Genomic DNA, 24,907 nt, shown 5'->3' with positions numbered 1-24,907 from the left:
ACAAGCGAGAAGAGCGGACTCCAGGGCTCTACTCGCCTTCACCACTGGAATGGTGGCGTCAAAATCATACCAGGTTCCCGCTCTTGCGACACCTAGCCTTCGAACTCTTCGCGATTCCGGCCAGTGCGTCAGCAAACGAACGAACCTTCTCCATTGCTGGAAACTCGGTCGGGAATGATAGGCCACGGACTCTGTACAAGCTCGCGGAGGCGCAGCAACTTCTGCGCAGCTGGTACGACGAGGACATAATCTGAAGTAAATAGACACTTTGGTACTGTACCATGTGAGCACATTCTCTCGTTCGTACGACAGTGCTTATCGTTCGTGCCAAGAATGATAAATGTCTTGGCAGATGATGCAGACAGACAGACAAATCATTGCCATTTCTCAGACAGACAGACAAGCCACCGCTCCTTAGGTAAGCAGACCAGACACTCCCGAAAATCTTGTCTGTCTGTCTGATGAACACCCTGCTTCTGTGTCAGAGCCATGGATTTTATTAGTAGAATTCAGACCTTAACTCGCATCTCATCCACCACTTATCCGAACGTTTGCGGCCTGCCAGCTAGTAGATCCTCAACAAAAGTCACCTTTGGGAAAGTCTAGGAGGGATGATAGTACGGCACCATGTTTGTTCACATCGGGAAAGCTTCTATTACCGGCGTCGAAGTAGCCTCTCCGTAATGCGAATTGAGCTCGAACTACTACCGTCTCCTACAGGATTTGAGATGAGAGTCACCAGAGAGATTATGCTACAGATTTCCGAATGACTGGTGGATCAAGCAACCCAAATTTCGTTCATAGAGGGGCCTCAGAGCGAGAGAGTGGGTGGTCGGTCTGTGAGCGGCCCAGGGCAGGAGAGATTTTGTTTTCGCTCAAATGCAGATAAGGTCCTAACATAGCCGTCTATCGATTGTCATACCGTCAGAACTGGTTCATCTTGCGATCACCAACCCTGGTCTCTCGATACGGCCTGACACCCGATCCCGCCAATATAGTCCCTTGCCTCTGTCTCGTTCTCAACAACCTTGGGATGTTTCCCCGTCTTCGCCTTCTCAGCATCCCAATGTAAGACTTCCGAGGGATCAATAACCACCAGAATTCTTCCCTCCGCCAGCAAACGCTCTATGTCCTCATGAACAAGGCGACGCGCTATGAAATTGAGAGAGTAGACCTCGCGGAACGACAGCACGATAGCACAAGCCTGGGAGTGGGCTCCCGAGCCTGGAACTTTGGGATCCGGCTGTCCAAGCTCGCGGGTGAGTGCTCGTGTTAGTCTCTCGGAGCCAGCAAAGCGCACGGCGCCTCGCAATTTGAACACAAGGACTTCGCGCTGGCAATTTGGGTTGTGTGGTTCGTGCTCGCCAGCCACCAGAGTAGCGACGGAGGTCTGGACGGTGGCGCGGGCAATTTGACTGACATCCATCATGTGCAGGCCCATGTCGCGCGAGAGCTGTTCGCAGATAGCAACGCCGCGGACACTGTTGCCTCGCTCGTCAAGTTTGGGCGAGAAGGCCGCAATGCCGACCTGGCCGGGCAGAGTGCCAATGATGCCGCCCGCAACGCCGCTCTTTGCCGGTATGCCGACGTTCGACACCCAGTCACCGGCAGCGTCGTACATGCCACATGTGGTCATCACAGACAGGACTTGTCGGACACTGGCGTGCGGGATGATCTGCTCGCCGCTGAAAGGGTGCACGCCTGCGTTGCAGAGAGTGGCGGACATCATGGCGAGATCTTTCACATTGACATTGATGGCGCACTGACGGATATAGCCTTTGACGGCTTCGCGTGGGTCGCAAGTGATGATGCCGGCGGCCTTGAGCATGTGGCCGATACCCATGTTGCGGTCAGCGTCTTTGAGCTCGGCTTCGTAAACTTCTTCGTCTACGTGCAGCTGGCGGCCCGCAAGCCTGGAAAGCGATTTCAAGATACGCTCCGTTCTGGCTTCGGCAGTGGCATTGGGCGCCACGACAAGTGAGTGAGCGGTAATGGCACCAGCGTTAATCATGGGGTTCATGGGCCGGTTGGTGCCGCGCTCGAGAGAAAGCTGGTTGAACCTGTCGCCAGAGGGCTCCACGCCGATTTTCTCGAGCACGCGCGGCAAGCCGGCATCTTCAATGGCTAAGGCGTAGACGAAGGCTTTGGAGATGGATTGGATGGAGAACTCGACCTGGTCGTCGCCAGCAGAGTAGAGATTGCCGTCGACCATGGCCAAGGCTACGGCCAGCTTGGAGGTGTCAGCCCTGGCCAGGACATCGATGTACGCTGCAGGTGCGCCGGCTTCGTTGTCGCGGGCCTTGTCGAGGACATGCTGGAGGTAGTCGGGAATCGGCGACTTCATGATCGGCAAGCAGAGGCCGATGCGCGGGGGCGAGCGACCAGGGTGGCAGCGGCGCGAATCTGCGACAAGTCGGGCGAGGAGGAAGCGAGCTGCGTTTGGCGACGTGTTTGGGAAACTCCTGCGGTGGTATCACAGGAGCTCAGCCCTACCGACATCTCACGCCTGCGCGCGCGAAACGCTCATCGCCAAGCAGCAGCAGCAGCGCCAGCCGTGGCCTGACGTAAAACATGGCGGGCTGCCGCCCACCAAGCCCCGTCTCTCGTGAGGCGCGGGAGGCGGAGTGCTGCGCGTGCTGGCAGCTACGCAGACCTCCGCACATGCTGGTACAGGGCGACACGACGCATTCCTTCCGACAAGCTCCAGCGTGTCTCTCAGCCACGATCTTCCGACAAAAACAGCAGTCTTCTCCTGTGAACTGATTACTGGAGTGTAAGGCATCTAGATACGACGCTCACACGTCTTGCTTAGACGCTTGTTCGCATGGACAGGAAATGCACTTCCTGCCAAAGAGTTTCCACGCTAGCCTGACGCAGGTTGTAGCAGCATGTTGCCGACTTTCGCGAAGGAGACGGTGCAGTCTCAGGGTACAATTTTTTCCCGCTAGGCAAAGCTGTTCCTCGCTGTCAAGCGGAGATGGTAGTAGCACGTCAAATGGTTTGACCAACGAGTGAGGATGGTGTCCTCCGGGCAGTCTCCTCACCGGCACGATACGCTCCTCGCAGTCTGACGCCGACGGTACCTACCAGAGACAGACGAAAGAACCTCTCAGGGCCTAGCATACGAATGATCGCGTAAATCGTTGGCGAACTATCGTTGTCGAGCTTTAAGATTCACCAATGTGAACCAAACCTTCCCCCCGCTCTTGGCACCCCGCTATATCTAGGACTTTGGTGACTTGCATCAGCCCACTCCCGGAACCTACACCTCTCCAATAATAACACGCCATGAAGCTGCTCTCTTCTGTAGCTCCCCGCACGCCTGCGCCTGTCTACTCTCTGTGGCTGTGTCCGTTTCCTCCGCCCTCTCTACCGCTGGTTCCTTCTGCTATTTACGATCTCGTGGCGTTGTATCTCAGCCGTGTTCTGTCCAACCTTCGCTTGTAAATGATGTATAAGTATTGCCTGCCATTTGACCTCTCTATATCTCCATTCTCAATCAAAACTCACTCATATCTCATCTCATCTCCCAGCTTTGCCTACTATAAGCTCAACCAACCTTCACCAATTTGCACCTTTCTCCAACTTCTCGATCTTGACAATTTGATCTTCGTCACTTTTCCGGCTCTCGATATGCAGATCTCTACCTCCGCCGTCGCACTCGCCATCATCGGCTTTACCTCCGCCTTGCCTGCGGCTTTCATCCCTGCGACTGCCAACATCACAAGTACGGCGATCGCACCCGCCTCTGCTACTTCTACTTCCTGCACCGTTCCGGAGCCCATCGCTTGCGGCGATTCCACCTCTTGCACAGCTCCTGCGCCAGAGCCTTGCCAATGCACAGGCTCCTGCCCTTCGGTCGATCCTCCAGAGACTCCCAATGCACCCGCCTGCAAAAAGCCCTGCACTTCATCTTCTTGCTCGGATCCTGAACGGCCTTCGAACCCCGAGAAAGTCCAGACTCCTGGCCCGGTCGACCCTCCCAAGTCTCAAGACAACACTATCAAGCCATGTGTTACCTCCCAGTACGATGTCTGGACTGGAGCTGTGCGCCGAGATGAAAAGAAGGGCAAGATCTTCAAAGATGGCCGAACCACCGATGTCACCACGCTCCTGACTTTCAACTTTCCGCAAGAGTCCAAAGACAAGACCTGCACCTTTCACTTCGACCTCTCATCCGACCCGGCTGCCAAAGTCTCTGGTAGTGGCGAGTTTGACGTCTATATGTCTCTCGCCCCCGCTACTCAGAGCTCCACCGAATGGCCGTCTGGCAATCTCAGGGACCAATACATCGGCCGCATGGCCGCTAAACCCCGCGGAGCCGCCATTTGGTCATCTGGAGCTCTCGTTCTCGGCCAGGGTTTCCCTTGCCCAGCTGGCGAGACTTACGGCGCTGAATTGGTGGGCGTCGGTGATGCTGACCACGTCGAATGGCTTGCCGGCACCGCCGGACCTTACATCTCGTGGTAGGAGTGAGAATCTTGATTCCTCGAGCCTCGATACCCGGATTTCGCCATTTCGGACTTCACAACTTGCAAAGACATAGACTTTGGTTCCTCACCTTGCTATTCTTGTGTGCTTTAAACGATCAGGCTTCTGCGACTCATACATTTGATAGACAATAGATGCTGGGCTTTTTGATTTCCGTTGTCTTGCTTCTATCTTTGCATTTCGACTAGAAGTTAGATACTTTGTACTTTGACAAGCGAACTCACTTTTCATTACTATTCCTGATCAAGCTCATAAACAAAAGGATAAGTCAGCACTCAAATGCAGCATCATTTCCAACTGCCCTCCAGCTCCACTGGCGAGCTCTTCACCCACCCTGCTTTCGGCCATACCAGTGAAGATGTCCCTCTCATCGTAGCAAGTCAGACCACCGACGATACAACATGTCTAGAAGACGCATTTCCGGCCTGGCGGAGCGATCTACCTCACAGACGTGCAATCGGAACTATATATGCCTGCCAACAAGGGCCGAGAAAGCATGGTCTACCTGACGTGCGCCGTCCAAATAATAGTCAATTTCTTATGCTCACATTCGCTAGATATATCATCGACAACTACAACCATCTACCATCCGTAGTGATCTTCCAGCATGCTAACCGATACCAATGGCATAACGATGATCCACGGTACGACGGTCTCAGAATGCTGTCGCGGCTGCGCATCCCTCACATCAAGTCTCAAGGCTACGTTAATATGCGCTGTGTTTGGACTCTAGGCTGTCCCATTGAGACACGACCTTCTGAAGAAGCCGGCAAGATAGACGAAAATCGCGAAGCGAAAGCTGGAGCGTTCTATGCAAAAGCGTTCTCATCCTTGTTCCCTGGCCAGCCGGTGCCTGCAGCCATAGGTTCGCCTTTCTGTGCTCAGTTCGCCGTGACTGGCGACAAGAATCGCGAACGCCCACGGAGCGACTACGAAGCGTATCGCGAGTGGTTGCTGAACACGGAATTGTCCGACGAGATCAGCGGGCGAGTAATGGAGTAATCGTGGCATCGTACGCCTCTCAGCACCTTCCCGGTGGTTACTTTGCTAACGCGACGCAGTGATCTTCAGTCAGCAAGCGATATCCTGCCCCGTCGCGGGAGACTGCTACTGCAAGACCTATGGCCTTTGCAATCTCACTTGTGAGAGCGAAGGAGTGTGTCAGAGTCAATATACTCTTCCAAAGGTTGCCACTTTGCCTGATGGATGGCCTAGCTACGATTGGGAAGGCAACTGGCAGAACGTCACGCAACTGCGAACCGATCAAGAAGTGGGCCACTCTCAGTGGATTGCTCAAGATTCGGGCGCAAGATAGCGCGTCTCAGACGCCGCGAAAGCTTCGAAGGTGCAGAAGAATCCAAGCAATTATCTTCAAAACTTTGACATACAACCCGCCAGCACACAGCTCCTTCTAAACCTTGTTGAGCTTCTTCACGGGCTCAACGTAGTGCTTCCTACCCCTCAACGCATAATCCACGCAAGCGATGAGCAAGACACCACCGAACATCAAGCAAGACCAGTTCATGTTCTCAACGTCCGTAGGCACGGTCACCGGGAAGAACGATGCGACAGCAGCGACGATGACGTATACCACCGCGAAGGCATTGATCGGAATCGCGAACTTGCCGAGAGAAAAGCGTGCAGGCGGGAGTGTCTCGCCCCGAACGCGCTTGATCAAGATGCAGGCAATGCTCAAGGCATAGCTGAAACTGGTCGCTCCAGTGAGGAGAGCAATGATGGTGTTGAGAGCGGCGGTTGAGCCGATGTTGATGAGAGCGATGATGATGAGGATGGAGAGTGAGAAGAGAATACTGTTGATCGGGACGGGAGTGCCGATGACAGCAACCTATGAAATACTAGTCAGCACTGCATAAGGTCGGAAGCCAGACTTGATGAGCTTACCCTGCGGAACCAGGAGGAGAAAGGAAGGGCTTGGTCTCTGCTGAGGGCCCAGGCTTGACGGGATGCGGCAGCGAGAGCGTTGAGCGAGGTGCAAACACTCAAGATGAGCGGAATACACATCATGCAGACCGTACCAGCATTGCTATTAGTGGAGGCTAGGAAGACCTGTGCGACTCGTGTCAGCATGATGAAAGCAGCAGTGACTGGAGGAGACTCACGTCGATAAAGGGGAACGGCGACTCGGACATGACCACTGCTTCGAGGTTCGTGATGCAGAAGCACTGCAAAGATTGTCAGTAAGGATGGACAGAGGCCGGACATATGGTGCAAGCTTACGTATGTGATGATAAAGACAAATCCCATGATACCGTTCAACACAATGGTGAACATGATCATCCTCGGAACCGACTTGCTCGCGTCGGTGGTTTCCTCAGACATGTGCACGGCAGCGTCCGATCCAGCGAAAGAGCCCGTGGCAGTGATAGAGCCGACGAAGCACGCTGTGCCGATGGTAGACCAACCTCCAAAGTTGTCGAAGGTCCCGAAGACCTCGCTGGCGGGTGCCTTGGGCGACAAGACCCACAGCGGGATGATGATGCAGAAGAAGCCGAAGATGTGCACAACAAGGACGATGCCCTCGAGAATGGGTAGTCTTTTAGCACCGTAAGTGTTCATCAAAGTTCCGAGAAGGCCAACTCCGATCATCAGAAGGGACTGGTGCCAATTTTCCTGCTGGTATGAGGGGTGGTAGATGTTGACCATAGAGAGGATGATTACAGCGCTACTGTAAGCGGTCGTTGCGATAAGTGCTTGCCACTGAGAATGTGTAAGAAGAGCGTCCATGAATAGTGTTTGCGGAACAACATACTCCGAGTGCGGCCAGCCAGCCAACAATGTACGAGAGGAAGCTCGACTGCGAACGAGGAGCGAATTCCGAGACCCAATCTGTTGCGGTCGTGTCAGCACTGATCCAAAGCCATATCATTCGAATACTTACGGTACTGGCCACCCGACGTGGGTGCCATGGAAGCCATCTCAGCTAGGGATGCGGCCAGGGCAAAGGTGCAAAGCCAGGTCGCAAAGTACACCCATACGGTGCCAGCGAGACCACCATTGGTCAGAGAGAAAGCGTTCGCTAATAGCAACGCCACCCACGTGGACATGGTGGTCGTCGCCAGACCGAGGACCGACAGCGACTTGAAGTTGCGGCGCAGCTCCTGCGAACGCCCCATGCGCGCCATGTCCCAGGCATCGGCATCGTTACCAGTAGCCATGCCGGTGGCGTCAACGCACATGCGGTCGTCGGCACCCGCAGGGCTGCCGGGACCTGGCATGACAGCCTCGTTGAAGCCTTTGCTGGAGTGCATCTCGACGGCACGTGGCGCGGTTGGAGGGAGATAAGCGAAGGGATTTGCGAAGGAGGAATGCGTCGACCGCGAGACGTTAAGATGCGACGGAGCCCTAGATACAAGAGAGCTGCGTCTATCCAGGCCGCGGCAGGCTCGGAAAGGCAAGTGCAAGGGGTGAAGAAAAGGTCGCGCTCATGTTTCCGATCTCCCAGGTTCTAAAGAGTCTAGCGGGTCTCGCGACCCTGAGAGAGACACCCGATGAGGGTTGCGTGTGGTCAAGCTCGGCCGGCTCTGCCATTTAGACGAGGTGTTTTGCAGCTAGGAGATCCCGCGTGGCCAGGGCAGCCGGTGGTGTTACTTCTTCTCGAAGCCGCTTGCGAGGGCGATGCATTAGCCCTGCCGGCAGAATGCCCGTCCGCGGCTCCCATTTGGCGACGACCCACTGTTGGGGAGGCCTTGCGACGTCGCACGGCTCGACCTGCACCACACGGTCGCGACGGTATGAAGCTTCCAGGCGAGATGCGTTGAGGCGCCTCGACAGGGACGCATTACATAGCCGCGCGAAGGATGCGCTAGGCGCGGCGGGCACGGAGGGATTCGCGCCACCAGCCTCCGTCTGCCGCAGCCCTAGCACGCGCGGAAGTGAGGCCTCCCACCCGCCGCCAAAGCCAATGGTGAGCCCTCCGCGCGAGTGGGGTCTCCTCATTCGTGACGACGTCGCAAATGGCTTCATCAATCCGCGCGGTCGCGATGTGGGTTTGAGGCCGTCTTCGCCGTCGAACCCTACGTCCGTACGCGCCTCTTATGCAAGGCCATGACTACAACCTAATCACGCAGCACCATCTTCAGGACCACCCGAGTCAAACCTTGTCCGTCCCACGAGCCCGGGCAGCAATGACATTGGCAAATTCGCCGTGCGAGGGGCACCTTGGCCCCATTGATATCTTTAAGCGAACATGCAGCCTTCTCTCTGATCGGCCCCTGCGAGCATCGCTGTACCACCATGGCGGACTCTGCGACCACCGCTGTCCCAACTCTGCAAGTGAGCACCGCCGTAACTGACACCGATCATGGACAAATCGTCGTGCTGGCCGCGTGGCTGTGTTTCACTGCCGGCGTGCTGCTCTCCGCCGTGAGGGTCTACATTCGGTGGCCATTGAACGCATTGGCTGGAAAGGACGATTACGCATACGCCATTTCCTTCCTGCTGGCAATCGTGCAGACAGCTGTCACGGTCAACGCCGTGAAGAACGGCTTCGGGAGGACGGAGTCGGAGTTGGATGGAAGGCAGGCAATCGATGCTGCAAAGGTCAGTCCGGAGCCCTCCTTCAGGTCGTGGTTCACTGGTGATGATTCAATTAAGGACGCCAGTCGATTCCACAGGACGCGATGACTATATGGCCGTTGATGTCCACACCAGAGTCTCCGCTGACCATCTGCACAGGCTCTCTACGCCAGCGACATCCTCTTCCTCCTCTCCCTCTGGAGCAGTAAAATCTCCGTCTCGTTCCTCTTCACCCGGTTAGCCAAGGAGACCAGCAAGTCGCGTATTGGTTGGATCCTCACGGCATTCATCTCAGCCATCGGCGTCATCTCCATCCTCAGCGTATCGATCCGACCGAACATTGCGCAACCCTACCTCTACCGCAGCGGGAACGTGCAACCGATCCTCGCGCGCTGGATTGCGACGGGCGTCATGAGCATCTGCATCGATCTGCTCATCACGGCCATGTCGGTCAATCTTGTTTGGGGTCTTCAGATGGGATCCAAGTCGAAATCACTCGTCGTCACCGCCTTCACTCTGCGGCTTTTCGTCACTCCGGTAACGATCATCCGCCTTGTGAGCCTGAGCGCCGTCCGGCCCGATGACTTTTCCTTCACCTATACGCTCCCTGAAGCCATGACACAGCTTGAGATGTACTGCAGCCTCATAGCGACGACTCTACCATGTCTGAGGCTCTTCTTGACCGCATGGAACACCAGCTTCATGGACATTCGGCTCGAAGAGATCGACAACGATGCCTACAGAGAGCGTGAGTCATCCCGCATTCCCCATTTTCATCACAGCAAACCATTGACAATCCGAATCAGACGTAACAACGATGAGCGGCTCTGGAAGCAAAGGCTCTGCCACCCGTTCCGGCGGCTTCTCGAAGAACCGCGCATCTTCCGCGCCTCGCGCAACTTGGGCGCCCAGTTCCGGGCGATCGAAAGCATTCGTCGAGACCGGGACGCACGGGCGCGACGCCGACGCGGCGAGCGAAAATTCGGAGAGCGCGATTGTGGTGAAGCGGACAATAGATGTGAGCGATGGCAGGCAGCGCTGAGCAAACAGGAAACTTCATTCAGAAGAGCGGTGGACAGTACGCGTTACAGGCATGCCCTCGCACGGTTGTATTTTGAATCGTATTAGGTATGTACATCTTTTTTGACAAACCTGCTAGGGTCTCTGTGACAACTGGAGGTGTTGCATTGCGACCACTGGCGAATTCGCCGTTGAATCCACTGTTCTTGGTGAGTTCGCACCCGTGAGTCGTTCAAGTGCGGTCGGCACAACTTAGGCACTATAGTCTGTAGGCGATGAGCGCACAGTGGGCTCAAATTGAGACACATCCAGTAGCAGTAAAACCGGACGCATGTTCAGTTGCGTGTGTCCGCGCAACATCCAAGTCTAGACTCGGAGCACTTGACCTTGACTCGTTCAGTCAATAGCTCGCATCCTCCGCGTGGATAGTAGGCCTTGCTCCTGGATGTTCTTAGTGCCGGCGGCCGTGATCTTCCTGGAGAATTCTTCCATTGATCGTCCCACTAGGGGATTCCTTTGCCCACGGTGGCGTCAAATGGCGTCTGTTCCCAACGGTCGATAGAGAACTGCAGAACTTCCAGAAGGTTGGACGGTGCCTCTTTGGAGGCCACGGAAAGCAGGAATCCGGGTTCATCGCAAGTTCGCTGGCCGCCCGCGTCACAACTGCCTCAGGTATGTGGCGGTTCCGCGGTAGCAGAAGCCAAAGGGCATGATTCGTGCTTGCATGTCCGAGATGCCGAGGGTGTTCTGTAAACTTGTGGGTTGGCGACGGCAGAGAAAGAGACGAGGCGTCGCGGATACAGTGTCTGTGGCTGCGCGAAGGACGACGCCGCGGGGCTCGGGACTGTCGGGAGATGAAGCGAGGCGGCAAAATCAAGCCCCGAAATCCTTCGATCCTCCCACCCCTCCACTACCAAATAGCCGCACCATGCTTTCGCATCCGCGGCTGGTACGACTCGCGCTGCCGTGGCCGCCGAGATCCTCTCAAGAAGCTGGTCGTGGCCGTGTTTGCGGAGCTGCATGTCTCCATTCCCCACAGGCAGGGGAATCGCATTGGCTCGTCTCTTCAGCGTCTTCATCCGGAATTAAATTCATCCATATGTCATGAAATTCTCGAGCAGCTCACTCACAGGGGCGTTTGCCGTGTCGCTGAGCTCCGCTCTCACACGCGCTCAAAGCGCGAGCCCAGACAGCTCAGAAGCCACTGTCTTCGCTGGCTGCCAGCAAAATAACGCGAGCTTCAAAAACACTCAAGCCAACTTCACTCTTAGCCACGACCATTCCGCTCTCGACGTGAAGTTCCAGGGCGAGAGCTCAGTATCCGGCAATGCGACTATCCACATTTGGCTGTACTCCCAGAGCCAAGTGCTCTCCAACAGCGTATACGACCCGTGCCTGGATCTAGCCCTCGCGCCATTCTGCCCACTCTCAGAAGGCCCATTCAATGTCACGATGAATCTCGGTGCTCAATTCGACAGCATAACGCTGCCCGATGTTGGGGCGCTCGAGCTTGCGGTGACGACTGATGGCGAGGCCGCACTTACTTGCGTCGAGGAAAGCATTCAAGGCGGCGGGAAGGGCGGCCCTGAAGAAGGCAGTAGTCTGCCGAACAGTAACTCCACCGAAGGTGATGGTGGCAACAACGACGCTGTCAACGGGGCTTCTGCCAGCAACAATAATGAGACTCCTGACGACTCATCAAGCGGAAGCTCTACACTAGAGGGCTGGGGAGTTTTGTTGTAGGTGACCAGTCATGTTGCTCTTCATCTGGTGATTAGCTGGACTGACACATTCTCTTTGTTGCAGACTCTCGACCTCGATGATCTACGTGTTGCAAGCTGTCTGCTTGTGGTAAGTTGCGAGCACCCGTCGCACTTCACAGGACATTGCCACCACGCTCTCTGCAGGTACCGTGTATGTCTGCGGATGATTGTGGCCAGACAACAATAATGCGCAGACTTACAAATATCCTACAATAGTGTGCGCCAAGGTTCGTTTGGCGGACAGACTCGGAGCATCGGAGTCGCAATGCTCGGCGGCGCACGAGACATGGGCATCGGCTTGGCTGCAACTTCGCCAACCCCAGCTCTCCGCCGCGTGCGGCGCTTGTCAACAGCCGCATCGCCCATGAGTGAGATCATACGCCGTCTTGGTACCTTGGCCCAGCATGAAAAGATATAGAAACCCAGCGCGGGCATTGGCGTCGTTGTCTTGTACTTCTTGTCGCGACCACAAGCAGCTTGGCCGGGCTACCGCTTTTGGCAATACCGAGACAGGATAGAATCCATCATCACCAAATCTCAGCGTTTCCTCCGCCATCCTTCACATGTGCCAACCGTTGAACAATCATGTGGCAAGCGAACGGTGATGAGCGGTCTCCACCTTGGGGTCAAGAGCCCACTTATAAACGTCCCCGGACCCCATACTCCAGACCCCAGAGCCTTCTCCATAGCCTCGTGCGCGACCCACCATCATGGCAGAGAGACCGGAAGTGAAGGGTGACGAGTCGCCCATCGATATCCACCAGGAGAAGCGAGAAGTTTCCCCCACAAATGCTTCCAGCAGCTCAAGCCCTTCACCCAAGCCATCAGAGCCGTCTGGCATCCTTGGGTTTTTCTCTCGACTGGGCAACCTTCCAGAATGGAAGATCGGCAAGAAGAAGCTCACTGGAAAAGCACTCAACTGGAGCATCGGTATCTGCGCGTCATGCGGCTTCCTCATGTTCGGGTACGATCAAGGTAAGCTGCTCATCGCACCATACCACTTGGCACTAATGCAGAACGCCCATACTAACTATCCGGCCAGGCGTCATGAGTGCCTTGTTGACGCTAGACGATTTGTGAGTGTCCACCAAACGTGGATATTGCCTTTGAAACCTACTGATCGCAACAAGCCAACGCAATCTTCCACTAATGACACCTTTCGACGCCGGCAACGCGGTCTGCTTTTACGATGCTGAAAGGACGCAGCGTAATCCGAATATGTGCACAGGCGATGCCAACACCCAGGCTGCAGGTGTCGCCATTTACCAGATCGGCTGCTTTTTGGGCGCTATCCTCATCCTGTTCTACGGCGAGACCTGGGGAAGGAAGTCGTCCACATTCTGGGGTTCTTTGATCATGATCATCGGCACCATTATGCAAGCTGCGTGTTTCGAGTACGGCTTGTTCACCGCCGGACGCATTGTCGGTGGTATCGGCAACGGCATGGTCACTTCGAGTAAGTCCTCTTTCGATTACAGCAACCAGGCCACGGCTGACTTAGGTTTGCAGCGATTCCTACATGGCAATCAGAGTGCGCTCGTCCTCACATGCGCGGAACCCTGATCACTCTCTCTGGATGTCTGATTTCCGGTGGCATCGCGATTGCGTACTGGGTCGATTACGGCTTTTACTTCCTCGTTGGCTCTGTTCGATGGCGCTTTCCCATCGCGGTAGGTCGAGGGGTTTCATTTCGCCTCGTTCAGAACAAATGACTGACATCGTGCCGCAGTTCCAATCTTTCTTCACCATCATCGTGATGTGGATGCTGCTGTATCTCCCAGAGTCCCCTCGATGGCTCGCAATGCGCAATCGAATGGATGAGGCGCGAGAAGTGACCTCTCGTCTGCTTGACCGTCCACACGACCATGCCGAAGTCAACGAAGAGATAGACAACATCAAAGAGGCTCTTGAGGTTCAAAGCCGTGGTGGCGGCTTCAAGTACCGCGAGCTGTTCACCAACGGGCCTTCTCAAAACTTCCGCCGCACCAGTTTGGGCATGGCAGCGCAGTTCTTCCAACAGGTGAGTCATCGAGACGGTCTCCATCGCCTGCTTTCGCATAGACTGACGAGTGGCAAAGATCTGTGGAATCAACCTCATTACCTACTACGCCACATTTCTCTTCGAGAATTCTCTCGGGTTCAGCCCTGCCCTTTCGCGACTGCTAGGTGCAGCCAATGGCTCTGAGTACTTTCTGGCCTCTTTAGTTGCTCTGCCGCTCATTGAACGTACCGGTCGTCGCAAGCTGATGCTCTTCGGCGCGTTCGGCATGTGTGCTTCGATGGGCATCCTCGCCGGGTCAGTCAGCACGGGCACGTTCACAGAAGATGGTGCGCCGCAGCTCACCACGACCTATGGCGTGACCGCCACGGTCTTTCTCTTTGTTTTCAACAGCTTCTTCGCCATCGGCTGGCTCGGAATGACTTGGCTATAGTAAGAACCAATCGCTACCGTCAAAGAGACTCGAAACTAATACGCCCATCCAGTCCCGCCGAGATTACTAACCTCCGCATTCGCATTCAAGCCAACGCTCTCTCGACTTGTTCGAACTGGATCTCGAACTTCTTGATCGTGATGATCACGCCTCCGGCTTTCGCAAATCTGCAATGGCGAACTTACCTGATCTTCTGTAAGCAGGACAATGAAAGTTCTCGTTGGCTTTTGTCACCCCTGCTGACCTCAACCACCAGGTGTCTTCAATGCAGCCATCTTCCCTTGTGTCTGGCTCTTCTTCCCCGAGCCCAAGGGCCGCAGTCTCGAAGAGCTCGACGTGATCTTCGCAAGCGCTCACGCAAAGAAAGAGAACCCCGTCAAAACGGCACGTCACACGCCACGACTGCAGGGCCGAGAGTTGGAGAGGGAGCTTGCGCGGTATTTTGACGAAGGACGGAGTGTGAGTGCATGAGGCATATTAGGTGAGAGGGCGGAACGGCGAGTTGAGCGGGGGAAGTTCTGTGAACAGTGAGGGTGAAGGTGCCACGGGAGAGTGGCAAGAGGCGGCAGCGCGGCCGGAATCTGGTATCATTCTCGATAGAGCGTCATTTTCGGCGCGTATTTAGCAAAATACGCGGATTGACTGCCTGATCAGTCAACATTGCAAATTTCGGCAGTTGAAGTCCTCCGCTGCACATAGTCCGATGAACCACATGCATGCAACACGGCACAACGCTTTGGAGATCACACGCGCACCTGACGCGGCAACGTTGGTGGCTAGGAGCTGACTTCACGTTGTACCTTGATGAATTTTCTCACCCAAAGATATGCCAAATACACGGCAAGCCAGGCGGAGGACTTGCCTGAATCCTTCTCAGCCAGATATGGCGATCGAACCGCCTCGGCCCATGAATCATTCATGAAAGCACGCTTGGAGATCGCCGAAGGCCCAGAGCAGGAACATGACGCTGCCGCCTAACCGAATCCCAATCACGTTCTCAGATCGTGCCGCTGTCTTGACCGTTCTGCTCCACCGCGGTCTGAGATAATCACGTGGTGCTATTCTTCAGGGCTAGAGTCCTGCAAATGCATGGCTCGTCACAGAGCAAAGCCTCCGCATGGGCAAAACTCTGCGCTGGTCAAACGCCAGTGGAGGAGGGTTGGGGCTTGCGACAAAAGCCCATGCGGCGAATTACAAGCATAGCCATCAGCACGACATAGCAAAACATCCGGGAAGGCTACACCCACCGTGCCGATAGAGCCAACCGAGCTCCGACGGGAGGCTGCAAGCGAAGCATCCATGCGTCGGATCACAGAAGCGGTACCTGCATACAGCAAGCGTCATTTGAGCATACCTTATACTCCACACAGTGCAGCCTGACAGTTTCTAAGAATCCAGCACAGGCATCGGGAGGCGAGCCGCCGTGTCAAAACGCGCTTCACGTCAAGGCCGCCCGGTGTGAAGGCCTCATCGGGTGGCCTGACCGTGAGTTTTGGACCGTGCGAATGCTTGACGGCAAATCGCGCCGGCAGCCCTACCCACATGAGAACTCTCTGGCGTCGATCATGAGCGTGAAATAGGAAGCTCTTCCTGTGAGGACCCGCGAAAACGGATGGCCCACGAGCTCAGAAGAGCCTCGGTAGGATTTTTGAAGGATGATCTGCAGAAACCTGGGAACTAGAGAGTGCAGATCCTCGCGCCAGTAGCTCCGAGGACATGAACTTCTGGGGACGGGCGGACTGCACGGCATGTGGTTTATGGCAAAAGAGCTCTGCGAAAGATCGACGCTTTCGCACATCAGCCGCATCAACCGCAAGACTGCAGCGCATGGAGGCTCAACGCAAGATAATCCAATGCCAAAGACCTCCTGAGAAAAGATGCAATTTCATCACGCCAGGCTGCGACAAAAAAGAACGGCTAAGCATTCGAAACCGGCGGACCGTGAGCTTAATCGCCTTGACAGCGGCATCCCGAAGTGCACCCGCCGCATCAACGTCCATTGTCCCGGTGGAGAGTTCGTTAGCCTAACCCCGTTGAGAGCCGCACCGCAAACCGCGACAGACATGCGACTTCGGCCCTGAGGCAGGACTCCTAGTTTGAAATAACGGCCGCGGAGACGAGGGGAAGATTGCATATAAAGTAGTGAGACATTCGCCCTAGATGGGTCGGACAGCTTTGCATCCATCGCCTCAGTTCTCCCCTTGATACCAGCTTCTCACTCGCTTTCTCCTCAATCGATCAATCAGCCACCATGGTCCAGATTCAGAACCTCGCCCTTGCGCTGGCCGCAGGTACCGCCGTCTCCGGCGCCGCCATCGAGAGGCAGTCCGCCTGCTCCAGCTACACTATCATCGACACCCGTGGTACCGGCGAGCTGCAGGGCCCGTCGGCCGGCTTCCGCACCATGAACTCCCAGATCCAGCAGCAGATGTCCGGTGGCAAGGTCTACAACACCATGTACCCTGCCGACTTCAGCCAGATCTCCACTGAAGGCACGAACGACATCGTCGACCACGTGCAGTCCACCCTGCAGTCCAACCCGGACGAGTGCTTCATCCTGGAGGGCTACTCCCAGGGTGCTGCCGCCACCACCAACGCCCTGCCCAAGCTGACCGGCGCCTCCTTCGACGCCGTCAAGGGCGTCTTCCTTATCGGCAACCCGGAGCACCGCTCTGGCAAGGCCTGCAACGTCGACACCAACGGCGGCGACACCACCAAGAACGTCAACGGCCTGTCCGCCACCCTCGGCGGCATCCCGGACAACTGGGTCTCCAAGACTCTTGATGTCTGCAACTATGTGAGACGGCTCCGCCCAACAACAGCCACGGAAAACATTACTAACACGACTTTCCAGGGCGACGGCGTCTGCGACACCACCCACGGCTTCGGCATCAACGCTCAGCACCTGGCTTACCCGACCAACTCCAACGTCCAGCAGATGGGCGCCAAGTTCGCGCTGAAGCAGCTCCAGGGCGGCAACTAAGCGGCCGCATGGTGTAAGGTATCCTAGGCAATCCGAAGAGAGGTTCTGTGAGGAAATCGAAGGTGCTTTGATCGTGATCTGCAGTACAATCGGGAGGCGAACAGGACTTCGTACCAAAGGCAGAAAGAAGTAGTAATTGTATATTGGACGATGTCGATACGACTTTTTGTTGCGCGCAGCCCCAGAAATCATGGCCAGTGATCTTTGAGGCAACGTTATCCATGCGCAGAAAAGGGCGTTTTTTTAAGTGCCATTCGCGAGTTGTCAGGATGTACCGATTCCCCAGACATTTGCGTACGCTGGGCGCCGACTACCAAAGTGACGGAACTGAGGATCAATTCAAGGACCAATCCATGTTCCCAAGTCAGCCTCTCGTACGAGTGCACGTACCAGAGCAGCCCAGACGTGAGGCGACCAGAGAGAGTATCGATAGCCTTTCTTTCAGAAAGTATGACATCTTACCCATAGTGGCACACCTATCGCCCATGTACGGAGAAGCGACACCTGCCTGCCTGGAAGGTCTACTGCGCCTGATCATGCTGATGGCAGCTTTTCCGCTTATGGAAAGCCGAAGAGAACGTGAGCTTCGTCTTGCGGCCTGAGGTTTGGAGGCGATTGCGACGTTGGTCGCCCGTTCGGCCCACATGCGCAAGCGCCAAGAGAGTGCGACAGGCACGTTCTCAAGCCGGCGGATGGCATGGTCAGCGTTGGCAACAGTTTTGTGAGACGGTCATCACGGCTGAGGGCTCCGGAGGGAGAGGGACGTGCGCGCGACGCTTTGGAGTGAGCCGGCGATTGATGAGAAACAGCCAGGGTCTGTCTGCTCATCAGAGCGACAGACGGGAGGGCATGGTTGAGTGTCCCCTTGCAATACTCCCGAAGGTTGGCCTACTGCTGGTACTCTCACTTCATATAGAGCAGCAACAACGGCACACAGTTGACAGGCGCATGCGTTGGGGCTCTTTGCCGTGCCAACGCGCGCGCTGCTGCACGACACGACACGCGCGGTGGCCGGCACGAATCGAGCATGCAGCGGCCAGCCCTGGATTCAATCTGCGCTAGGCGCCACCCGCCTCGGCGCGGCGACGAGCGAGCTGGAGAAATTGTGGACGAGTCTGGAGAGGAAGAGGGTGAGGGCCGGTGAACAGTGCGAGACGTCCATCGCGCTCGAGGCAAGTCGATCATGGTCTGCCCATCGCTGAACCGAGCTCTGTTTGACCACGCCTGGATTGCGGCCGCCTTGTCACGCCGGGCAGAGCATCAAGCCTCGCCAGACTTTGCGTCTATATTTACACGCAGGTCTGAAGCTGGGCCTGGGTGTGTACCTATGGGTGACGCGGCCGCAGCGATGGTTCTCGCGGCTCGCCTTGCGCACGACAGCGCCCCATGTCCGTTGTTCGGGATGGTGAAGAAGCAACCAGTGAGGCTCCACCCGCACGCTCTCGCGCGCGCACAAACAGGATGCTGCACAGTTCCCGCGCACGACAATCCGCATGGCGACATGGAAAATACAGTGGGCGGGTTTGCCTCCCCGCAGGTGGCCGGTAGTGGCCCAGGTTTCGCGTTGCCAGGGCCGGGATGCGCTTAGCGTGGCGCGCTAGACACTTGCGGCTCGTTCGTCTAACGAGAGATGGGAGCAGCATTCGCGCTCCTGCCGCCACGCCCTCCGTTATAAACTCCTTCCTGCGCCCTCGCGATTCTTGCGCTCTTCTTGTTCCATTGACTCTGTCGCACCCAACAATACCACCCATCGATTGTACATACGCCGCTGTCCAAGTACATCTTTCGACGCAACAGTCTTAGTCAACAACACCCAAACAAACCTCACAACGTCAACATGCGCTCCTCCATCCTCTTCGCCGCGCCCTTCGTGGCCGCCGCTTACGCTCAGAGCAGCGATGCCAACACCACCGTACGTCTTTCCCGCCAATTGATGTTCTGAGCCTTGCGCTAACCACTCAATTCAGGTTGAGATCTCCAGCGGCAGCACCACCCTCCAGACGACCGTGCCCTACTCCAACGGCCTCACCTCCTACCTCACCATGACCAACAGCGACGGCGTCATCACCGGCATGCCCGCCGTTGAGACCGCTCAGTCCGCTCTCCCTCCTGCCGTCACCGCCCAGCCTTCCGTCGCCACCATCCCCGCAGGTCTCCCTGAGGGTGTCACTCACATCGCGATCAACATCTCGCGCTCCCTGACTTCCTTCGAGGTCTCTGTCGGCAGCTCCACGACCGTCGTCGTCGACTCCCCGGCCGGCGCAACTATCGTCTCTGGCGCTAGTGGCAGCGGCACCGCAACGGGCTCCGGTGCTTCCTCCACCGACTCGTCCGACTCGTCTGACTCCTCCGACGACTCCAGCTCCTCCTCCACCTCCGGCAGCGACTCCGAGTCCTCCGCCTCCAGCACCAGCGACTCTGCCTCCAGCAGCGAAACCGCCGACTCCGCCGCAGGCAACATCAAGCTCGCCTCTGCCGGCGTCCTTGGCTTCGGCGCTCTCGTCGCCGCTCTCCTGTAAGAAGGTGCGAATGCAGCGCAACATAACGATAGCGAACGACGACAAAGGGTTGGATTATTTTGGACATGGGACATTTGCAGTTTTTCGAGCGCTCTCTTCTTCCCCTTCGCTTGGCTTCAAAGCCTTTTTCGTCATCCACTTTTCTTCTTCTCAAACAGTTAATACTGCCGTGTCGTCGGCCACGAGAGATCGCGGCTGCGCGGGCTACGCTTCGTACGATCATGTAACATGTCAGAATCCAAAAGCATTCGGGATACATTATCTGGTCGTGTCATGATCGCAACTGTTTCCTGGTCCAATCATAATTTGTTCGTACAGGAAGGCGTCAAATTATACCCCAAATCTTGGAGCAGAATGAGGTAGTGACATCTCGGCGGAGTGCAAGTGCACTGTGAGGTGATGGGCGACGGTACGACCAGCGTTCAAGGCAAATCGGCGGAGACATTGCTTCGATTCCCAGGTGATGAGGTACTCTCCAAAATCAGGATCATGGCTTTTTCCTGACGTTTTTGCAACTATTGTAACATTCTCCTTGATAGTCACTGATCCCGGATCCGAGGCAGAATGGATTTTTGTGATTAAGTGTTGACTGTCAAGTGATGATGAATGCAAGAAACACGAGCGGACCCCCGAAAGTCCCGCGTAGATCTGTGCAGCGGCCAACGCCACAGCGGGCAGCTTGAGGCGAGGCGCAAGCTGCATGACAACAGCTCACGAGACAGCAGACCCTCAGGAATCCACACATGCCACCACGTCTCCGTTTACCCTCCGTCATCGGGCGAACACTCCGAACACCAAGATCGCCTCCTCGCAATTTTCCTAGACTGTTCACGCATACCACTTCCAGAATGCACCAAAATGAAATGGACCCGTCGACGTTGAAGCAGTACCTCGCCGACGACCCTCCCACTGTTGTCCCTCTGGCTGTCAAGCCGCATTTCGATGCCCTGGACACCAAACAGAAGAAGTATGCTCACTACATCAGCCGTGCGGCACTTGCCGGTACCAGAATCAACTTGCGCCAAGTGAGCGCAGAGAGCGAGTCAATCTATGACTTCCTGATCGAGCTCCACCAGGCTTACAACGGTAAATCATTAATAGCTGTCCCTAGACTTAGAACTCGAATGCTAATTAGAAGTTTTAGGTGACTGGAAACAAGTCCAGTCCAAGGCCGGCATCTCCGATGAAGACCTCAAGCACTTCCTGAACTACGCCGCCCAATTCCTCGGCAACACTGGCAACTTCCGCTCCTTCGGTGACAGCAAGATCATCCCCCGTATTCCCCAGGAGAGTTTTGCCAAGCTTGCAAAAGTCAGCCCCAATGCAGAGAAGCTATACCAGTCTTTCAAGGATGAGCTGTATGAATCCAGCATTGCTCGCATGCACCTTGGCTACCCGGAGCAAGGCCACGTTTCGACATACTACCCCGACTCGCCAAACATTACCACCGCCGAGATTACTCAAACCGCCGACTTCTTGAAGGAGAAAGGACTCCTGCCTGAGAACACACGCGTGCGTAAGACGTCCTCTGGTAACTTTGAGGTCCTGATCGCCTCGGCTGTCACCGACCCCACCATCCGCGATATCAAGGAGTCCGAGTGGACTCTCTCCGGTCCTCTCGAAGGGAAGAAGCTGCGTCTGGTATTCGGCGACTATGCGATCGAGATGGCAAAGATCGCGCGCAACCTCACCGAAGCCAAGAAGTACGCTGCTACTGCCGAGCAGGACGGCATGCACGCCGAGTACATTAAATCTTTCCACGACGGCTCGATGGAGGCTCACAAGAAGTCGCAACGTCACTGGGTCAAGGACCTCGGTCCCGCGGTTGAGAGCAACATTGGCTTCATCGAAACGTACCGCGACCCCCATGGTATCAGAGGAGAATGGGAGGGCTTTGCCGCTTGCGTGAACAAGGAGAGGACCAAGGCATTCGGCAAGCTCGTCGAAGCTGCTCCCGCTCAGATCCCCAAGCTGCCCTGGAGCAAAGAATTCGAGAAGGATACGTTCCTCAGCCCTGACTTTACGTCCCTCGAAGTCATAACTTTCGCTGGCTCGGGCATTCCCGCAGGCATCAACATTCCGAACTACGACGATATCAGACAGACTTTTGGCTTCAAGAACGTGTCGCTCGGTAATGTTCTCAGCGCAGCAGCGCCGAAAGAACCCGTGCCCTTCATCAAGGATTCCGACCAAGACGTGTACGACAGATGCAAGGACGAAGCCTTCGAGGTTCAAGTCGGTCTCCACGAACTTCTCGGCCATGGCTGCGGCAAGCTGCTTCAAGAAACCTCGCCGGGAGAGTACAACTTCGACGTCAAGAACCCACCGATAAGCCCGATCGACAACAAGCCCATCAGTAGCTGGTACAAGCCCGGCGAGACCTGGGGCTCAGTCTTTGGAGCTCTTGGACCAACTTACGAGGAGTGCCGTGCGGAATCTGTCGCCATGAGCCTGTGCCCCGATTTCGAGATCTTGAAAATCTTTGGCTACGGCGACGGCAAAGAAGATATCCACGGCGCAGCAGGCGACATCCTATACGTCTGCTACCTGCAAATGGCACGTGCCGGAGTTGCATCTCTTCAATTCTGGGATCCTGCCTCGCGTCGCCACGGTCAGGCGCACATGCAAGCTCGTTTCGCCATCCTGCAAGTTTTCCTGCGCGCCGGCGGGGACTTCTGCAAGCTGGAATACACCAAAGACGATCTATCAGATCTTACTATCTCGCTCGACCGCTCGAAGATCGCATCTCACGGCCGCCCTGCAGTCAACAAGTTCCTGCAGGAACTGCACGTATACAAGGCTACGGCGGATCTCAAACGAGGCAAGGCGCTGTACGAGGAGATCACCAACGTCAACGACTGGTATGCTACCAAGTTGAGGCCCGAGGTCATGCGCCAGGCGAAGCCGAGGAAGGTCTTCGTGCAAGCCAACACTGTGATTGAGGGGGATGATGTGGTACTCAAAGAGTACGAGCCGACGCCCGAGGGGATGATTCGCAGCTTTGCGGAGAGGGACTACATCTAGATGAGATGTGAGGAGAGTTATGGGCTCACTATCAGCGTAAACATACGTATACAAATATTGATCGAGTACGTACCAAGTATCTCGCTATAAACAGCCGCGCGTTAAGAATGAGTCTCAGTACCTAGGCAAAATGATCGTGGTGACTTTCCGGGTGAGGTAAACGCCTGAGGTAACCCCAACTTCCGGCTTGCTTTACAGCTGCTCCCATCACGCCCAATCCCACAAACTCCTGTCGGGCCACTGAAAGGTGCCGAAAAAGGACAGGGCCTGCAAATTGGACTGGCGCTTTTTGATTGCGCGTATACAAAGGGTATAGCTTCCCTCCTGCTCTCTATTTCACCTCTTGCGATTTCTCTCCGCCTCGTGTCAGCCTCCAGACGAACATCAATGGAAAAAACAATAGTTCGCTTCTCTATGCACACGAGATATTATCAGGTCGCTTAAACAATCTCGAACTCAAAGAACACATAAGGCTCAAAGCCGGTATCTGTCGAGAGCCCTGCGCCAGCCATGTCCTGCTGCAGGCTCGCGTCGTCCTTTACCGGCTTGCCCTTCTTGTCTCTGTTGACAGCATTGCCGCCCAGGTCGCCGAAGCGCGCGTCGAGATTCGCCTTTGCCTTCTTGGCGCGCTTGCCGTCCGTCTGTGACATTGGTTAGCAGCTGCTTCAGATCTTCCACCAAACGAGTCAGACGTACCTTCACAATACCCGCAACAAAGTTCAGCGGCAGGCCATAACGCAGCACCGTTTCGACGAACACACGCAGAGCCAGCACGTGCATCCAGGCCATGACCGCATCACTGTAGCCCGTCCTGCCTAGTCTCAGCGCCTCACCCCAAACCTTCCTCTCCTCCTTCTCCAATTTCCTAAGCTCCTCCTCTTCCGCCTCGCGCCCGCCCTCGTGGAACTTCCACTCCCTCGGCGTCCACCTGCTCTCGCGACACTTGTGCACAAACTCCGCACTGTGCTTCTTGAACACTGTTACAGCGTAAAGGTGGAACTCGTCGTCCTTCGCGAGCAGGCTGGCGCTACGCGGGACAACCATGGGCGCGAGACCCTCGTACGTGTGCAGGAACTCCTTAACCTGCTGCGCGGGAACAGCGATCAAGTGCTGTTGGAGGTACTCGGAGGCATCGGGCTGAAGCAGCCACTCCGGGTTGACGATGGAGGTGAGGGACTTCTGCGACAGGTTGCCGGTCTTGCTGCGCTGCAAGCTGGCGAGGTTGGTCTTTGTGCTGTTGTACTGGTTGAATTTGGATTTGACGTCGGAGTCGACGGAGGAGAGTTCGGACTGGAGCGATGAGAGGAGCTCGGCGATGGGCTTGTCGGCGCGGTATTTGACTTTGTTCCATTGGAAGGATTGGAGGTAGTTTTCCACAGGTCCTGCTGTTGTGTTAGCCGCGCTTGAATTTTTCGATATACTGCGTCATTCCCGGGCCAAACTCACTGTCATTCACGACCTTCTGCTCCTGAATCTTGTCCTCGTCGCCTTCCAGCAAGGTGCGCAGCGAGTCTGCGACCTTGTCCACCACGCCCTTGCACCCACCCTCCAGTCTCGCTAGCTCATCCGCCTGCTGTACGAGAGCATCTAGAGTTCCGATCTTGAAGTGAGGGATGTTGAAAGGGTATGTGGTGCCATTGTCGTTGGTGACGGCGCTGCGAAGGGTGGTGAGGGCTTCGGAAGCGTCGCCTGAGGGAGCTATTGAGGCCGGCAACGAGACGAGATAGTACGTCTGGGGCGGCATGGCGGAGGCAAGGGGGGAACGGGAGTGTAGGAGTGGCGATCGGGTGATGCTGGTGGTGGGCGGAGCGGTTGCGGTATGCGGGACGGTGCTGCTGGTGCTGGAGCTGGCTGCTGCAGGCTGGCCGGCTGGCGTAGCTTGCCTCGAACGGGCTGTGTCGTCCAGCGCCAGCGCCAGATGGAGCCGGGTGACGTGGGGAGCAAGCTCGAGCCAGCCCGTTGCTTGCTCCACAAGGCCGCCCATTGTACATGTACTCGCGCCCTGTACCAACCACAGCATCTCTCTGTGATTTTCGTAATTTTGCTGATCAGAAATCCTCCCAATCTTGACACTTTCACCTCTCAAGCTCACAACGAGCAGTGCGTTCCTTTGCAGCTTCGTTGACCAACTCCCGCACG

The 24,907-nt window shown here is 56.0% G+C and overlaps 11 protein-coding genes across 11 annotated transcripts; 8 read left to right on the top strand and 3 right to left on the bottom strand.

The window, feature by feature from the left end:
* Positions 1 to 946: 946 nt before the first annotated feature.
* Positions 947 to 2,344, bottom strand: WHR41_01448 (uncharacterized protein; the record flags this gene model as incomplete). Its single annotated transcript, XM_069370054.1, has 1 exon — positions 947 to 2,344. One exon carries the CDS (start codon positions 2,342 to 2,344, stop codon positions 947 to 949), a length of 1,398 nt encoding a protein of 465 aa, XP_069233135.1.
* Positions 2,345 to 3,633: 1,289 nt separating this feature from the next.
* On the top strand, positions 3,634 to 4,470 carry WHR41_01447 (uncharacterized protein; the record flags this gene model as incomplete). Its single annotated transcript, XM_069370053.1, has 1 exon — positions 3,634 to 4,470. One exon carries the CDS (start codon positions 3,634 to 3,636, stop codon positions 4,468 to 4,470), a length of 837 nt encoding a protein of 278 aa, XP_069233142.1.
* Positions 4,471 to 5,151: 681 nt separating this feature from the next.
* Positions 5,152 to 5,493, top strand: WHR41_01446 (uncharacterized protein; the record flags this gene model as incomplete). Its single annotated transcript, XM_069370052.1, has 1 exon — positions 5,152 to 5,493. The coding sequence occupies one exon, from the start codon at positions 5,152 to 5,154 to the stop codon at positions 5,491 to 5,493; it is 342 nt and encodes a 113-aa protein (XP_069233143.1).
* Positions 5,494 to 5,658: 165 nt separating this feature from the next.
* Positions 5,659 to 8,225, bottom strand: WHR41_01445 (uncharacterized protein). The gene is made up of 6 exons (XM_069370051.1): positions 7,391 to 8,225; positions 7,262 to 7,338; positions 6,730 to 7,209; positions 6,612 to 6,674; positions 6,394 to 6,558; positions 5,659 to 6,337 (listed from the first exon to the last, which is right to left on the bottom strand). Exons 1-6 carry the CDS (start codon positions 7,758 to 7,760, stop codon positions 5,903 to 5,905), a joined length of 1,590 nt encoding a protein of 529 aa, XP_069233140.1. The 5' UTR covers positions 7,761 to 8,225; the 3' UTR covers positions 5,659 to 5,902.
* A 262-nt stretch (positions 8,226 to 8,487) lies between these two features.
* WHR41_01444 (uncharacterized protein) lies at positions 8,488 to 10,178 on the top strand. Its single transcript, XM_069370050.1, has 3 exons — positions 8,488 to 9,051; positions 9,187 to 9,775; positions 9,834 to 10,178. Exons 1-3 carry the CDS (start codon positions 8,746 to 8,748, stop codon positions 10,067 to 10,069), a joined length of 1,131 nt encoding a protein of 376 aa, XP_069233141.1. The 5' UTR covers positions 8,488 to 8,745; the 3' UTR covers positions 10,070 to 10,178.
* An 834-nt stretch (positions 10,179 to 11,012) lies between these two features.
* WHR41_01443 (uncharacterized protein) lies at positions 11,013 to 11,997 on the top strand (the record flags this gene model as incomplete). The annotated part of the gene is made up of 3 exons (XM_069370049.1): positions 11,013 to 11,786; positions 11,854 to 11,898; positions 11,955 to 11,997. Exons 1-3 carry the CDS (start codon positions 11,152 to 11,154, stop codon positions 11,995 to 11,997), a joined length of 723 nt encoding a protein of 240 aa, XP_069233138.1. The 5' UTR covers positions 11,013 to 11,151.
* Positions 11,998 to 12,520: 523 nt separating this feature from the next.
* On the top strand, positions 12,521 to 14,877 carry WHR41_01442 (uncharacterized protein; the record flags this gene model as incomplete). Its single annotated transcript, XM_069370048.1, has 8 exons — positions 12,521 to 12,785; positions 12,853 to 12,886; positions 12,941 to 13,266; positions 13,320 to 13,480; positions 13,540 to 13,830; positions 13,889 to 14,241; positions 14,295 to 14,437; positions 14,499 to 14,877. 8 exons carry the CDS (start codon positions 12,521 to 12,523, stop codon positions 14,711 to 14,713), a joined length of 1,788 nt encoding a protein of 595 aa, XP_069233139.1. The 3' UTR covers positions 14,714 to 14,877.
* Positions 14,878 to 16,300: 1,423 nt separating this feature from the next.
* WHR41_01441 (uncharacterized protein) lies at positions 16,301 to 17,387 on the top strand. The gene is made up of 2 exons (XM_069370047.1): positions 16,301 to 17,039; positions 17,097 to 17,387. Exons 1-2 carry the CDS (start codon positions 16,494 to 16,496, stop codon positions 17,223 to 17,225), a joined length of 675 nt encoding a protein of 224 aa, XP_069233136.1. The 5' UTR covers positions 16,301 to 16,493; the 3' UTR covers positions 17,226 to 17,387.
* Positions 17,388 to 18,451: 1,064 nt separating this feature from the next.
* Positions 18,452 to 20,005, top strand: WHR41_01440 (uncharacterized protein). Its single transcript, XM_069370046.1, has 2 exons — positions 18,452 to 19,137; positions 19,193 to 20,005. The coding sequence occupies exons 1-2, from the start codon at positions 19,063 to 19,065 to the stop codon at positions 19,742 to 19,744; spliced, it is 627 nt and encodes a 208-aa protein (XP_069233137.1). The 5' UTR covers positions 18,452 to 19,062; the 3' UTR covers positions 19,745 to 20,005.
* Positions 20,006 to 20,466: 461 nt separating this feature from the next.
* On the top strand, positions 20,467 to 22,879 carry WHR41_01439 (uncharacterized protein). Its single transcript, XM_069370045.1, has 2 exons — positions 20,467 to 20,830; positions 20,889 to 22,879. Exons 1-2 carry the CDS (start codon positions 20,488 to 20,490, stop codon positions 22,766 to 22,768), a joined length of 2,223 nt encoding a protein of 740 aa, XP_069233341.1. The 5' UTR covers positions 20,467 to 20,487; the 3' UTR covers positions 22,769 to 22,879.
* Positions 22,798 to 24,648, bottom strand: WHR41_01438 (uncharacterized protein). The gene is made up of 3 exons (XM_069370044.1): positions 24,215 to 24,648; positions 23,465 to 24,150; positions 22,798 to 23,409 (listed from the first exon to the last, which is right to left on the bottom strand). The coding sequence occupies exons 1-3, from the start codon at positions 24,510 to 24,512 to the stop codon at positions 23,209 to 23,211; spliced, it is 1,185 nt and encodes a 394-aa protein (XP_069233340.1). The 5' UTR covers positions 24,513 to 24,648; the 3' UTR covers positions 22,798 to 23,208.
* Between the last annotated feature and the right edge of the window lie 259 nt (positions 24,649 to 24,907).

This window comes from Cladosporium halotolerans, assembly GCF_011745625.1.
Source record: "Cladosporium halotolerans strain TM138-S3 chromosome Unknown Sca3, whole genome shotgun sequence".
Classification (NCBI taxonomy): Eukaryota; Fungi; Ascomycota; class Dothideomycetes; order Cladosporiales; family Cladosporiaceae; genus Cladosporium; species Cladosporium halotolerans.
Note: the sequence above shows the minus strand (reverse complement) of the source record. Positions and strands in the feature narration are given on the sequence as shown.